Genomic DNA, 12,863 nt, shown 5'->3' with positions numbered 1-12,863 from the left:
TGAACCTCGCTCGCCCGGCTGTTTGTTCGTGTGTGTGAGGACACGGTGACGGACTGCATTGAGGAGACTGCGATGATGACGACGCAGCCAGGAGCTCTGTGAGGACACGCTGGACAGAGGGGGAGGAGGGAGGGAGGGAGGGAGGGAGAGGGGGAGAGAGAGAGAGAGAGAGAGAGCGAGCTTCTGTGGTGGGTGAGGTTGAGCCGCCGTGTGGGGGTGACCGGGAGGAGGAGGAGAAGAAGAAGGAATAGGATAAGTTGCGGGTGGGGGCGGGGGGGCGGGGGGGGTCCGTCGCGTTTGGGATCCCTCTTGGACTATTTCGGCGGGTCCGTTTTCCCTTGACTTGTCGTTTTTTGGAGGGTTTTTTTCCCCTCTCTCTCTCTCTCGCTCGCTCTCTCGCCGCTCGCTCTCCTCGGTCGCCGTCTTGCTCGCTCCGCCGCCCAGCCGCTATGAGCGGTTTATAGGCTGAAGAATGTGGAGACAACATTTTCCAGGCAAGAAGCATGTTTCCTGTTTACCTTCTTTTTCTTCTAATAAAGTCAGGTGTGTGTGTGTGTGTGTGTGTGTGTGTGTGTGTGTGTGTGTGTGTGTGTGTGGTGTGTGTGCGTGTGCGTGCGTGTGCGCGGCGCATCACATCACATCCCCACTGACTGGTCCAAATGAGTTTGACATCCGTTTACTCCAGCACTGCTCCATAGTTAGCTGGCGCTCTTGGGTGCGTTTGGCATCGCAGACCAACACAGAGTGAGCGCCAGTGAGAGCGCGGAGGGGGAGAGGGAGAGGGAGGGAGAGGGAGAGGGGAGGGAGAGAGAGAGAGAGAGAGAGAGAGAGAGAGAGAGAGAGAGAGAGAGAGAGAGAGAGAGAGAGAGAGGAGAGAGAGAGAGAGAGAGAGAGAGAGAGAGAGAGAGAGAGAGAGAGAGAGAGAGAGAGAGAGAGAAGAGAGAGAGAGAGAGAGGTCCAGCGTGGCCATGTTGACGCACATTATTGTCTTGTGGGTTTGTGGTCACGGAGGGTGAAAGTGGGCACCCACTGACTTCTTTGGCCAGGGGAAGGGCGTGTCGTGCCGGGAAGCCGGGTGGTGACAGGGGTGTGGCGCCGGCAGCGGGACAAGTGGCCTTTGTGCACCGCGAAAGGAGGTGCAGGCAGGGGGGGGGGCCAGGAGCTGGCCACCAACAAAGGGTGCCTATACCCAGCGACCCCCACACACACCTCTTCTCCACCCCAAGGGACCCAGGGAGTGACCTTGTGCTGTCAGACAGTGCCCGGAGTATTTAGTAGTGTGTGTGTGAATGTGTGGTATTGTGTGTGTGTGTGCGCGTGCGCGTGCGTGCACTCCCAGCTAAAGAATGAGGCAGTAAATGAGTAATTCAACCCCCCCACATGGTGTACGGGGATCTGGCAGCGCGCCATCAGAAATGGGAGGAAACTCTAGAAAGACAAACAAAAGTGTTGTTAAACCCATCTGCACATCTGCGCCGTGTGCCAAGCCTCTCCGTTACGCACCAGTCATGCACCTGGCAGTCTGCCCGGGGACGGGCACGTTTGCGAGGGGGGCGCGTCTTGTTTTGCGTTCTCACCTCGCTGTGTTCCCGGGTCTCGTTGTCTCCTTTTGGTTTTGTGCGGCGAACGCCCGAGCGACGCGCACGTAGACGGCGTTTGGCGTGACAGCGCGCGAGGGAACGGCCTCCAGACTAGCCAGACGGGATCCCATGTCATCGTACCGGTTTTTACACCCGCCCACCCCGCCCCACACCTCCGCCCGTCCACCGGGTTCTGGGTGGTGTCAAAGCCCTGTACGGCTCGGGGGGGGGGGGGCTGCTTAAGGAAACCGCCATGAGCGTCGTCGCCGTTGAAAGGCAGCGTGTCCGGTCCTGTTGTCAAGGAAGGCGCCGCAGGCAGCAGCATGGGGTTGCTAGGAAACCAGGGGCAGCTGTTGGCGGTACGGTCGAGGACCAGTCTGTCTCATCATGGCTGCTCTCCACCTGTTCATACCTTGACTCCCCCCCCCCACACACACACACACACATATTTTCTTTTTCGTCTCATTTGGAAGCTCTTGGATTTGCAGGGTAGAATATAACGCGGCGGGGATGACCGGTTTCCTCTCGCTGCCACATCATGGAAACTCTGGCCTCCGGAGAGCCCCCCCCCCACCACCCCCCTTTTCTTTGCGCCGCTGGGCCACGTCGCGCTGCCAGACTCTGACTAAGTGTTGCTGGCTCAAGAGGCCCGCTTTGGTTCCATGACTCTGGTACACGTAGAGGACGGAAGACAGTTGAATGGCTGATTAAAGACACACATTTTGGGCTAAAAGTAATGATATCATTCAATGTAGTAAAACCAGCATCTGTGGGGTGTGAACCGTAGACCCACATTTCCAATATTAATTTTCACCGCAACCCAGTTTCTCAAGGCCTCTGCTCCGCCTTTGAATAGCAGCAAAATGAAACTGATGATCAGTCTAATCTGTTTCATAATTGTTTGCTCGGTCTAAAGCGGTTTGCTAACTTCATATAGTTAACGGCTTGAAAGGGACCGTTTTTTGGAAATTGCACGTTCCCCGCAGCCAAAAGATACTTTTGTTTTGTGCAGTTGATTTTTTGCCTGATGTCAAACGATCCGTGGGGCCTGAAGAGGTTATGGGGCCCGATAGCGCAGCTCAGGTACCACGTCAGTTCCCCGTCTGGTGAGAAAACGTCGATGTGTATTGAATTGGTCGCGCGTTCCTTTTCCGAGCAGGTGATTCGAGCACAGCTGCTGTGGAAAACGGACTGTATGGTGTTGTAAACAAATGGGCAACACCAGAAATCAAAGCGGATCTCATTAATACAGACCGAGAGCGCTCTTGTTTCTTGCACGTGCAGCGCGGCCCCTGGAGAGAACATACGCTCGACGAGAGCGTGCGAGCAGCGAGGTATTAGTGGTCGAGATGGCGGCTGAGTTATGACTCCGCCGTAACTCCAAGAGTTGGGTCAGCCAACTCGAGAATCCCAGCGCTCTGCTGTTCGGAACCAGAACTGGAAATCCAAGTCCGGAGAGCCTGGCGACCAGTCAAACACTCTTGGTTCTTTGTGCTTTAGTTTGGATTCGTTTTGGATGAGCCAATGAGCCGCGCTGTCAAAATAAAAGCGCCGGGAGCGGCCGTACGGCCCCGCTCGTCGAGCGATGCGGTGGCTTGTGTTCGGAGCTTTTCGCCGAGAGCAGGGCGACCTACTTCCCTGCTCCAGGTGTGGTATCTGCGTAGCCTGTGGGACGTCTTGGGCCTGTCTTAGGTTCTGGTTTCGACTGGTTTCTTCTGCAGCAGCCCTGCTGGTTCACCATTGCGGGAGGACGGGGGTTAGCTAATGTTTGCACCCCTCCCTCCCCCCTTTCCTTCCCCCGTCTTAATACATCATCTCCTCTCCATCAAAATCAGCAGACTGCGAATCAATCTGTCAGACGGGGAGAAAACCACTGAGACACACGCAGGCACGCTGGCTCCTGGAAAGATAGGCAGGGACACGGCGATGAACGGGCGGCGCATGAGGGAGGGAGAGTGAGCGGAAAAGAGGAGAGATGGAGTAAAGGAATAATAATTGAGGAGGAAGAGAGACAGGAGGGGGATGAATGGCCGATTTGCAGGGAGGAGTGAGCCCAGGCAGCCGAGGGAATCACAGCCAACGCCAAACGGGGTGGGAAAGATGGATCGGAAGAGGAATTTGGAGGAAGAGACGTACAAGGGAGGGGAAGGGGAGGCGGGGCAAGGGAAACAGGCGGCTGTCAGAAGACTCCATCGTACTGATGAAGATGAGATGGACAGCACCGTGAACGAATGCCTGGAGAACTGAGGGAGATGGGAAGACAGAGAGGCTGAAAGGTCAAGAGATAGAGAGAGAGAGAGAGAGAGAGAGAGACAGATAGGGGGAGAGGGAGGGAGGGAGGTTTGGGAGCGACACGATGCATGATTCAGAGTTCAAGCTGTGTTCTGCCTCAGGGATCCCGTGCAACCTACCAGCCTCTCCTCATCTCGTTTCTCCTCTCCTTCCCCCTCCTCGTCTCCGGCTCAACCCATGACCTCCCTTCGCACACCGCCGCCGTCTATCATCATCCGCAGCACGTGGACTACCTCCGCGCTCGAAGGGTTTCCGGCACACTGATGGAACAATAATGTTGATGATGACAAAGCAAAGAAAACACCAGCACGTCTGAAATCAAGGCGATGCCCAGTGTGGGGAAAATAGCGCAGCGAGGCCAGTCGCTAATAAACAGCCTTGAGCGCACATCTCTAGGCTTGCCGTGGCGGCGACAAGTTGGGAATTGTAGGTTTCTGTTCTGTCGCGAGTCAAAGGTCAGAGTTGTCTGAGATGACAAGCCCGTGCACGTAGGCGAGGGCATCGACACACAAATGCATGCACGCACCCTTTTTCCTCTTGTGTGTTTTCTCCTGTCAGATATGGAATTCCACATTCAAGACTTTTTATTGTCACGTCTGTCATACAAGTATATTGAAATGAAAAACATGGAACCAGGCTCCACAGCATTGCAGTCAAAGAGAGAAGTAAAAATAGGAATAAAATAGAGTATAAAAATATGGAAATCTAATAAGGAATGAACTCAAAGGCTCAGTATGAAGTCAAAGGTACAGTACGATCATATGGACATGATGATACTGTATATACTGTACATGTAACGTGACTGGAGCAAAGCAAAGTTGGAAGCTGTAGTCATGGAACTTGTCATTGGCTTCTAGGCCGTCACATACATATACGGTCATACATATATGCAGTGAAATGTCATGACATCCGGTGATTACGCACAATAAGCTCTATAAGCTCTAAAAATACTAAAATGTGCATAACCGACACGAGGCGCTTGCGCAGGCGGCCGATTCCGGGTTCTGCAATTGTACAATAGAATGAATTGTCTGTGTTCACACACGCATAATGGTTGAAGACAACATTCCCCGCGAAAGCGTCGGGAGCGCTACGGCAAAGGGCAACGGGAAAGTCTCGACGGGGAAGGTCTGATTAAAACTTTTTGATCCGACCTCGTACGACTGCACTCGTAGATAGGTCACCGAGCGCTTGAGGGAGGGTGTGCAACACACACACACACACACACACGCACACACGCACGCATCCCCTTCAGCATGGCGTGGTCACTTCTGCCAACGTTAGCCAGTCATTCCCAGCTGCCTCTATTATTAGGCGAAGAGCTGTCAGTCACAGTGGAGGCACTTTCAAGTGGCCAATTGTGTTCCATGTCGACTGCTCTCGAGTCAGCTGTGTGCAACAGGGAGCAAATGTGGGAGCCACCTTCCAATGTGGGAGCCACCTTTTGGGGGAGTTGGGGGGTATAATCTAGTCTTCCTGGTTCTAGGCCCAATGACGCGCTAGCGCATATGCACTTCCTCAACCCAGACTTTTTGGCACAGATGTCGGCTGGTGGCAGAAAATAAAGTGCATTTAAAAAAAAAACCCAAGCCAAAGCCCGTTAAGTGATCACCATGACAACAGGCGAGGGTGGGGGTGGTGAGGACACCTCAGCTCTCGTATCACTCCTGCCCTGAGACTAGCGCTGCTCAGCGCTCTCTCTCTCTCTCTCTCTCTCTCTCTCTCTCTCTCTCTCTCTCTCTCTCTCTCTCTCTCTCCTATAGTTTGTTCACTCCTTTCATCCTCCTCCATGTCTCCTCTGATCCGTCTCCCGGGATCTCTTTAGGTAAGAGGTGCTGTTTAGTCTATCTTGTTGTGTGCTCAATCTACACCTTCATCTCACTCCCCTCTCTCTGCTATCTGTGTCTTCATCTTCCCTCGACCACTTTTCTGTCTCTCCTCCCGGCTGCCCACCGCGTTCTGCATTTTATTTCGGTTTGTTTCAGTTGAGCGGGCGCGCAACTTTCCCAACCTTTAAGCAGCTCATCACACCTTTATCTTCCCTAATCGGCCTCCCATGCAACACTTAATCCCTCAGAACACTCCTCCTCCTTTATCCCCCCTTTCTTTTTTTTTCTCTTAACTCCCTCCCCCCTCCTCTCCTTCACCCCAACTTCTTATCTCCAGAGCCCGACGTCACTGCCGGATGCAATCTGTCAGATAACGGCAAGTGCAAACCAACACTTGCGCCGATCTGATTCCCAAACCGTCCGGGGATCAAAACATCACATAAGACGACCGTCACGGCGTCACGGCGTCCCGGCGTGAGGAGACGGCCCCGGCCGCAGTTGCGCGTAAACGACTTTTGACACGGCGTCACGGCAGATCGCTGGCGAGATCCGTGCCCGCCCGCGAGGGTCCACGACCTTCCCTCGCGGGGGCCGTCCTTTTCCACCGGCTGGCTTTATGCTATGCTATGCTATGGCGTGCGCGCAGCCGGCAGCATGAATATTGATGCCGCGCCCTTGTTAACATGGTTTGAAGCAGGGCTGATAATTGTCTGTATGCTGCAGTGTGCCTCGTCTTCAGCGGGGATGTGTGAGAAGGTCGGACCACTGGGGACCCCCCCCCCCCAGCTCACCTCGGCTCTCCTTGTAAGGAACACAAGAGTGAGTGAGTGAGGGAGTGATGGAAAAGGGAGGACGAGAGAGAGCGAGGGAGATGAAACTTCCATCTTCTATCTCGGGATCGGCTCCAGCGATGGAGCCGGGGCCGCCGCACATGCACGCCGCGCGCCCCTCCGCCTCCGTGTCGCGATCTTTGTTCTTTTTTTTTTTTTTTTTCCTTTTCTCTCGTTTTGTTCTCTGACAGGCGGGGAGCGAGTGTGAACCGCGGTGCCTCCAAGGCGGCGGTAAACCCGGTCTTGTGAAGGTGTGGCCCACGGTCCAACCCTGTGGCTCCGGCTCTCCATCCCCCTCCTCCTCCTCCTCCTCCGCTTCTCCGTCTCTCTTTGCACAGCTGTTGCTACTGCTGCCGCCGCCGCCGCCGCCACTCAGATCAAGGCAAACAAAGCAGCCAGCCGCTCCTCTGAACTCAGAACTAAGAGCCAACAAAGCCTGTGTACTCATGTGAGGGCACGGCCACGTGGGTATATTTGCCTGCCATGCACGCATATATGCGTCCGACACAAGGGAGTATCTTTCTTGTGGTGTGGTGTTTTATTTATTTTGCTTTGCGTGCGTGCGTGCGTGCGCGTGCGTGCGTGCGTGCGTGTGACACCTGCGGCCGACACATTCTTGTCCACTCCTGTACACATATATAACTGTATACCCAGCGGCATTGTCTGTGCAAGTGATTGAGGCTTCTTGTCCAAATCAAGTCTCGAGTCAAAGAATCAAACAGCAGAGCGGCTGAGAGAAGCTCGACTATTACTACAGTGACATAACACAATTTGATTTTAGTTAGCTAATGACCCCATTATGGTCCTTTGGTTAAGCAACTAATGAATTGTTTTATTTAAAAAAAAATGATCAGCATGAAATGTTTGTTATTTTCTTTGAATTATTTTATTTTATTTTTTTAGACAGGACCATAATGAGGTCATTATGAAAGGGAAGGATTCACAACACCTTCAAAAAGTTATATAAGCCCTGCACCACCAGCAGTTCAGATCCTGACTCCATCTCTCTCTCCCCACCTCCAGGTATCCGACCCCAGATCATGAACGGGCCCATGCACCCGCGCCCCCTGGTGGCCCTGCTGGACGGGCGCGACTGCACGGTGGAGATGCCCATCCTCAAGGACCTGGCCACTGTGGCCTTCTGCGACGCCCAGTCCACGCAGGAGATCCACGAGAAGGTACATGTCCAAAAACTCACACACACACACACACACACACACACACACACACACACACACACATAGAGGGATGGTTGTGTGGCGGTGCAATCGCAATCTCTCCATCTCACTTATTCCGTCTCTCTCCAGTGCCCTCCTTTCCTCCCTCCCTCCCTCCCCCATCATATGAAGCACCTTATATGGGCCCCCATCGCTCTCTGCCGGTTAAAATTAAGTGGCGTCATTATGATTCGATGTCACTCAGTGACAAAGAGTGAGACATCGCTGCCATTGTCCCTAATAGAAAGCTTCATATGGGAACGATGGGGCTTATGCATTGTAATTACATTGCACTGGCTTGTAGCACGGCTCCTTATTGCTTTTTTACGCTGCGGTGCGGCTGTGAAAGAATAATATGGCCTTGAAGATGGGTATCGACCGGGCGCAATCTTTCCATCTGCACTGGGAAGTGAGAGCAGCCGCACTTCCTCTCGCCGCCTTTATGAAAATGGGACATATAAAAAAAAAAAATAGGCAGTTGCATGTATTGGACATCAATTCAATCGCAGACCTCGGGCAGCAGAACAGGGGAGGAGCAGGTGGCTCCTTTTTTGTTTTGTTTATTTTTACACCGCCCTTATCAGGCTGAAAAAAGATGATTGTAATGTCATAGTCGGGCGCGTAATCAGCGCTTCGCGGTAATAACTGGCGGTGCCGGGTGCCCAGAGGGGCTGCGGTGTAGATGGAAAACATCAAATAATACCAAAATAAAAATAAACCAATCTCTTTTATTTCGTCGGTGTCGTGGAGACGGCACTGAGGTGTTGAGCTCAGGTTTTTTTATTTTCTCTTTGCTATTTTATTTTGTGGTATGTGCGCTTAGACGTCCTCCCGCTCACACTGAGGAAGACGTGATTACCTGCGGGGAAGCCGGCAGAAGATAGAGAGTCGCCCCCAGGTCATATTGACTCAGTATCATATCGAAAGTTATTCCTGTGTGTGTGTGTGTGTGTGTGTGTGTGTGTGTGTGTGCGTGTGTGTGTGTGTGTGTGTGTGTGTGTGTGTGTGTGTGTGTGTGTGTGTGTGTGTGTGTGTGTGTGTGTGTGTGTGTGTGTGTGTGTGTGTCTGTTGGACCCATGTTCAAAATTGAGTTATGGCGCCTCTCCAGTCCAGCCTACAGCATCTGCACTCCAAAAACATCACCCAAGGTCATAGCCCAGTCCCCCCCCCTCCAAACCCAGCCACTACGTTACAGATGCTCACAAACCCAAACCCCCCCCCCAAGCGCTCTTTCTCACGCCGCTTTCTTTTTTTTTTTAATTTTTTTTTCTTCTTTGTAAAATGTGGACGTGTGCCCATCTGGCGTGGAGTCAACATCACTTCATCAAACATTACTCTCCGCCTTTCTCTCCGCCGCCGCCCGACTCCTCAAGCGAAGACCCACAGGCCCCGCGAGGCGTCGACGCCACCGGGTTAAAAGTGTTTAAAACAGCTGGTGGAGTCCAGGTCGCTAAGTGTAAATGTGTTGGGTGGGGTGGGGTGGGGCGGCTTGAGTGGCGACGGAGGGGGTTTTAGACGATGAAGGATATGAAATATAGGCGCAATTCAGTGCGCGTGAGGGGAAGCAGGCCTAATACTAACCTGATACTAAAAAGAGTAACCGATAAACAGGATAACTGCAATTTTCCAGCAGCTAAAATAAAAAAATAACAGGCATGAATAATAAGAAACAGCATTAGAAATTGAATAAAATTCAACGTCAATATCTGTGGAAAAAGTGCAATATATATATATATATATATATATAGTTGATTTAATTGATTGAGGTGAAGCAAAAAAAAAACCCCAAAACACATCAATTGATTGAGTTTCACCTGCTGTCACAGCGACAGAGTGGATATTTGGGGGGAAAGGGGCTCATAAGGTCAGGGTTTCCATTAAAGTGGGGCCTACGTTCAACCCTGATTTGCGCTGGCGAGGTGGCGTGCAACCGGGCGCTTTAACCTTGAATTAGTACCTGGCACGCCTGGCCGGGACACGGCGCTAATAAAAGCAGTATGGAAATTTCGGAGCTAATCTGCTAATCACCGGTAGAGCTAATTTGGTTTGTCCGGGGGTGAAGGCAGGGCCGTTATTTACCACCCGGCGCTGACAGGGGGTTGGGGCCCGCGCAGCGGAGGGAGAGCGCTTAGATCCACATCAGGCTGATTCACGGCCCGGGTCACCTTGTCCACAGAGGGAGAGGGAGGGGGAGGGGGGGAGAGAGGGGGAGGGTGGGGGAGAGAGAGAGGGAGGGGGGATAGGGAGAGGGAGGGGGGGAGGGTGCGGGAAGAGGAGAGTTTCGGCGCAAGAAAATGGACTAGCCCCCTCGTCAGAGCGATAAGGACCCGCGGTGTAATTACCGGAGCCGTAAAGTCCTTTGGTTCGGGCTCAGTCACGTTTGTGATGTGATGTGTATTCAGCATCGTATCGAAATCAGGGCGGTGGTAGATTAACAAAAAAAAATAAAAAAAATGCATTCTTGCAATTATTTCAATCTAGATGACGTTACAGAAGGAAGTTCATGGATTTTTTCAAACAAACTAATCCTTCATCGAGGTAACTTGTACTGCATGTAAGTCATGTCAGCGGGGAGGTTCGCTATCCTTTTTTTTTTTTTTTTTTAATTTTTTTTTTTTTCAATTCACATTCTTTTTTTTATTGGTGAAGCAAATTCTTTTCCTCTTTTTTTTTTTTTTTTTTTTTACCCACCCACACAAAAAGTACACAAATACCCATACTACAAAAGAGAAACAACCTAGGGCAAGAAGAATAATGATCATGCGATCACAGAGAGAAAAAAATAAACGACAACCACAGAACTGAATAGAAAATAAAAGACTTGAAATGAATATTTAAATAAAATACATACAAAATAAGGGCAAGACAATGAATAATAATGGGGTTCGGGTCCAGGGCAAACATTCACAGAGTTATAGATATAAATATATGAGTGGACTTGATCAAGTAGCAGATAGAACAGATATTAAAATAGGAAATAAAGTAAAGTATCTCTCATTAACCCCTCTGACTGAAAAGTAATTTACATTTTCCATCTGAACCACTTTGTACATCATGGTGTGTATGGTGCACGGGTGTGAAGGAAAACTGGGTCAATCCACGTTTCCCAGAAGGGTTGAATAATATATATATATATATACTGTATATAATTTTTTTTTTTAAATAAGTGGGAGTTGTCCTTTTTCCCCGGTTTGATTTTAATTAAGCATATCTTGCCGTTAACTCTCACTCCAACACAACGTACGTGACCTATATCACGGTGCTTTCTGGTGGTATTTCACAAGTTTAACCCCTCTCCCTGATCGATTAGCCCCATCTATCCGGGGGGTGGAGGGGTAAAATTGTGATGACCACGCAAATTTTTTTCCCCCACAAAACCCTGGAAAACAAGCCGGAGGATTGTGAGCGCAAGGCGACGCGGCCGTGTGTGTGTGTGTGTGTGTGTGTGTGTGTGTGTGTGTGTGTGTGTGTGTGTGTGTGTGTGTGTGTGTGTGTGTGTGTGTGTGTGTGTGTGTGTGTGTGTGTGTGTGTGTGTGTGCGTGCGTGCGTGCGTGCGTGCGTGCGTGTGTGAGACCATGTGACCGCTGCCACCGTGACCGTAACGTGTTCCATGAAAGGAAGAAAAGGAAAAAGGGGGGGTAAAGTCACCCTATCACGCCATGTGATCCCCACGTCTCCTCCGGGAGGAATGCGGTCTTGTGGCGGTCATGGGTTCCCGCGGTAGCGAATCCGTCCGACAGCCATGTTAACGCATGGAAACGGAATGCGTGAAACAGCGAACAAGCGGCGTGAGCATGAATGGACGCAACGGAAGTCCACGCACTGCAACGAAAAAACAAAAACAAAAAAAACGTTGAGGTTTTCCCATCTTGGAGACGTGTCGATTCCGAATGAAAATCGACTTCTTTCCGGGTTTGTACCTTGAATCCTCTTGTATATCTGTAAAAATCAACATGTAAATTTATTTATCAATTTACTTTTTGTCCCATAATTCTCCACAGTTCCAAGCACTTAATAACAAGCTTTTTATAAGGAAGCTTCAGACGAATGCCGGATTTATTGTTCTCGTTCGGTGACATTTATGCTTCACGCGCCGGGGCCAAGCGCCTTGTATTTATGTTTCTGGCCCAATAAAAAATGGATTCTGGGTCAGGTTTTGTGTGGGAGCCTCTCATTGGTCTCAGTGGCTTGAATAACAACGTCCTCATTTTCCAGTCGCCCGCTGATTCCCCAAACCTGTGTGAGCGCAGGTCCTGAACGAGGCGGTGGGAGCCATGATGTACCACACCATCACGCTGACCAGGGAGGACCTGGAGAAGTTCAAGGCGCTGCGCATCATCATCCGCATCGGCAGCGGCTACGACAACATTGACATCAAGGCGGCCGGGGAGCTCGGTACAAACCCCTCCCAAAAACCAATTACGACATATATATATATATAATTTTATTTTATTTATTTATTTGTTTTTGACAAATTCCTTCATATTGATAATCCTGGGAGATGTCTACTGTCTTGTGTTTTCATAATATATTAATCGCCATTAATCACAATTTCTAAGTTTACCCAAATTTGACCCTAAAGAAAACTTTTTCTGTTCAAAACAGCAGTGCGTGGAGCTCTAGCCATACTCTGATTTGGTTATTGAGAGCACGCAAAACTATTTTCATCCAAATGTATTTAATGGCATTTTACCATAAACAAGCCGCCATCGTACTCCCATTCCTTTGCACTGACCCGGACGACCCTGTTTAAATACACTGTGCACGCAGGCTTTTGGGCTTAAGAACTGCGGACGGTTCGAACGGTCAGACTGCTTATTGGTGTCGAAAAAAATGAGCGGCATGAAAAAGGTTTTTGCGTCAACGCGTTATTAACACGTTCGTGAAGTTCGGAACGTTGCATTTCTTTACTGTAAAGCCCCCCCATCGGCGGCCGGGGGGGGCTCAGCCACTCGGCTCTCTTCAAAACGCCATTTCCTGCCAATTCCAGATAGGGTCTCGCCGCCTTCCACTTAACCAAACAGAGCCGGAGTCAAAAGATTGTTTTTGGCGGAGGCAGCACTGATACGCCAGCGATGCTCAGGGAGAAGAAGAGAGGAGGGTGGGAAAAATAAA

The 12,863-nt window shown here is 50.7% G+C and overlaps 1 protein-coding gene across 2 annotated transcripts in view; it reads left to right on the top strand.

Moving 5' to 3' along the window:
* The window catches only part of LOC307245394 (C-terminal-binding protein 2), a 94,502-nt gene that overhangs the window by 69,141 nt on the left and 12,498 nt on the right, over positions 1-12,863 (top strand). Inside the window, exons 1-3 of one of the 2 annotated variants that reach the window (XM_080020960.1) lie at positions 357-494; positions 7,555-7,709; positions 11,999-12,143. In XM_080020960.1, the coding sequence (XP_079877086.1) occupies positions 473-494; positions 7,555-7,709; positions 11,999-12,143 (322 nt within the window). In that variant the 5' untranslated portion in view covers positions 357-472. Of the gene's footprint in view, positions 1-356; positions 495-7,554; positions 7,710-11,998; positions 12,144-12,863 lie in introns of those variants that run through there. The other variant, XM_080020959.1, reaches the window with a different exon arrangement.

The sequence above is a fragment of the Zeus faber genome (assembly GCF_960531495.2).
Source record: "Zeus faber genome assembly, chromosome: 20".
Classification (NCBI taxonomy): domain Eukaryota; kingdom Metazoa; phylum Chordata; class Actinopteri; order Zeiformes; family Zeidae; genus Zeus; species Zeus faber.
Note: the sequence above shows the minus strand (reverse complement) of the source record. Positions and strands in the feature narration are given on the sequence as shown.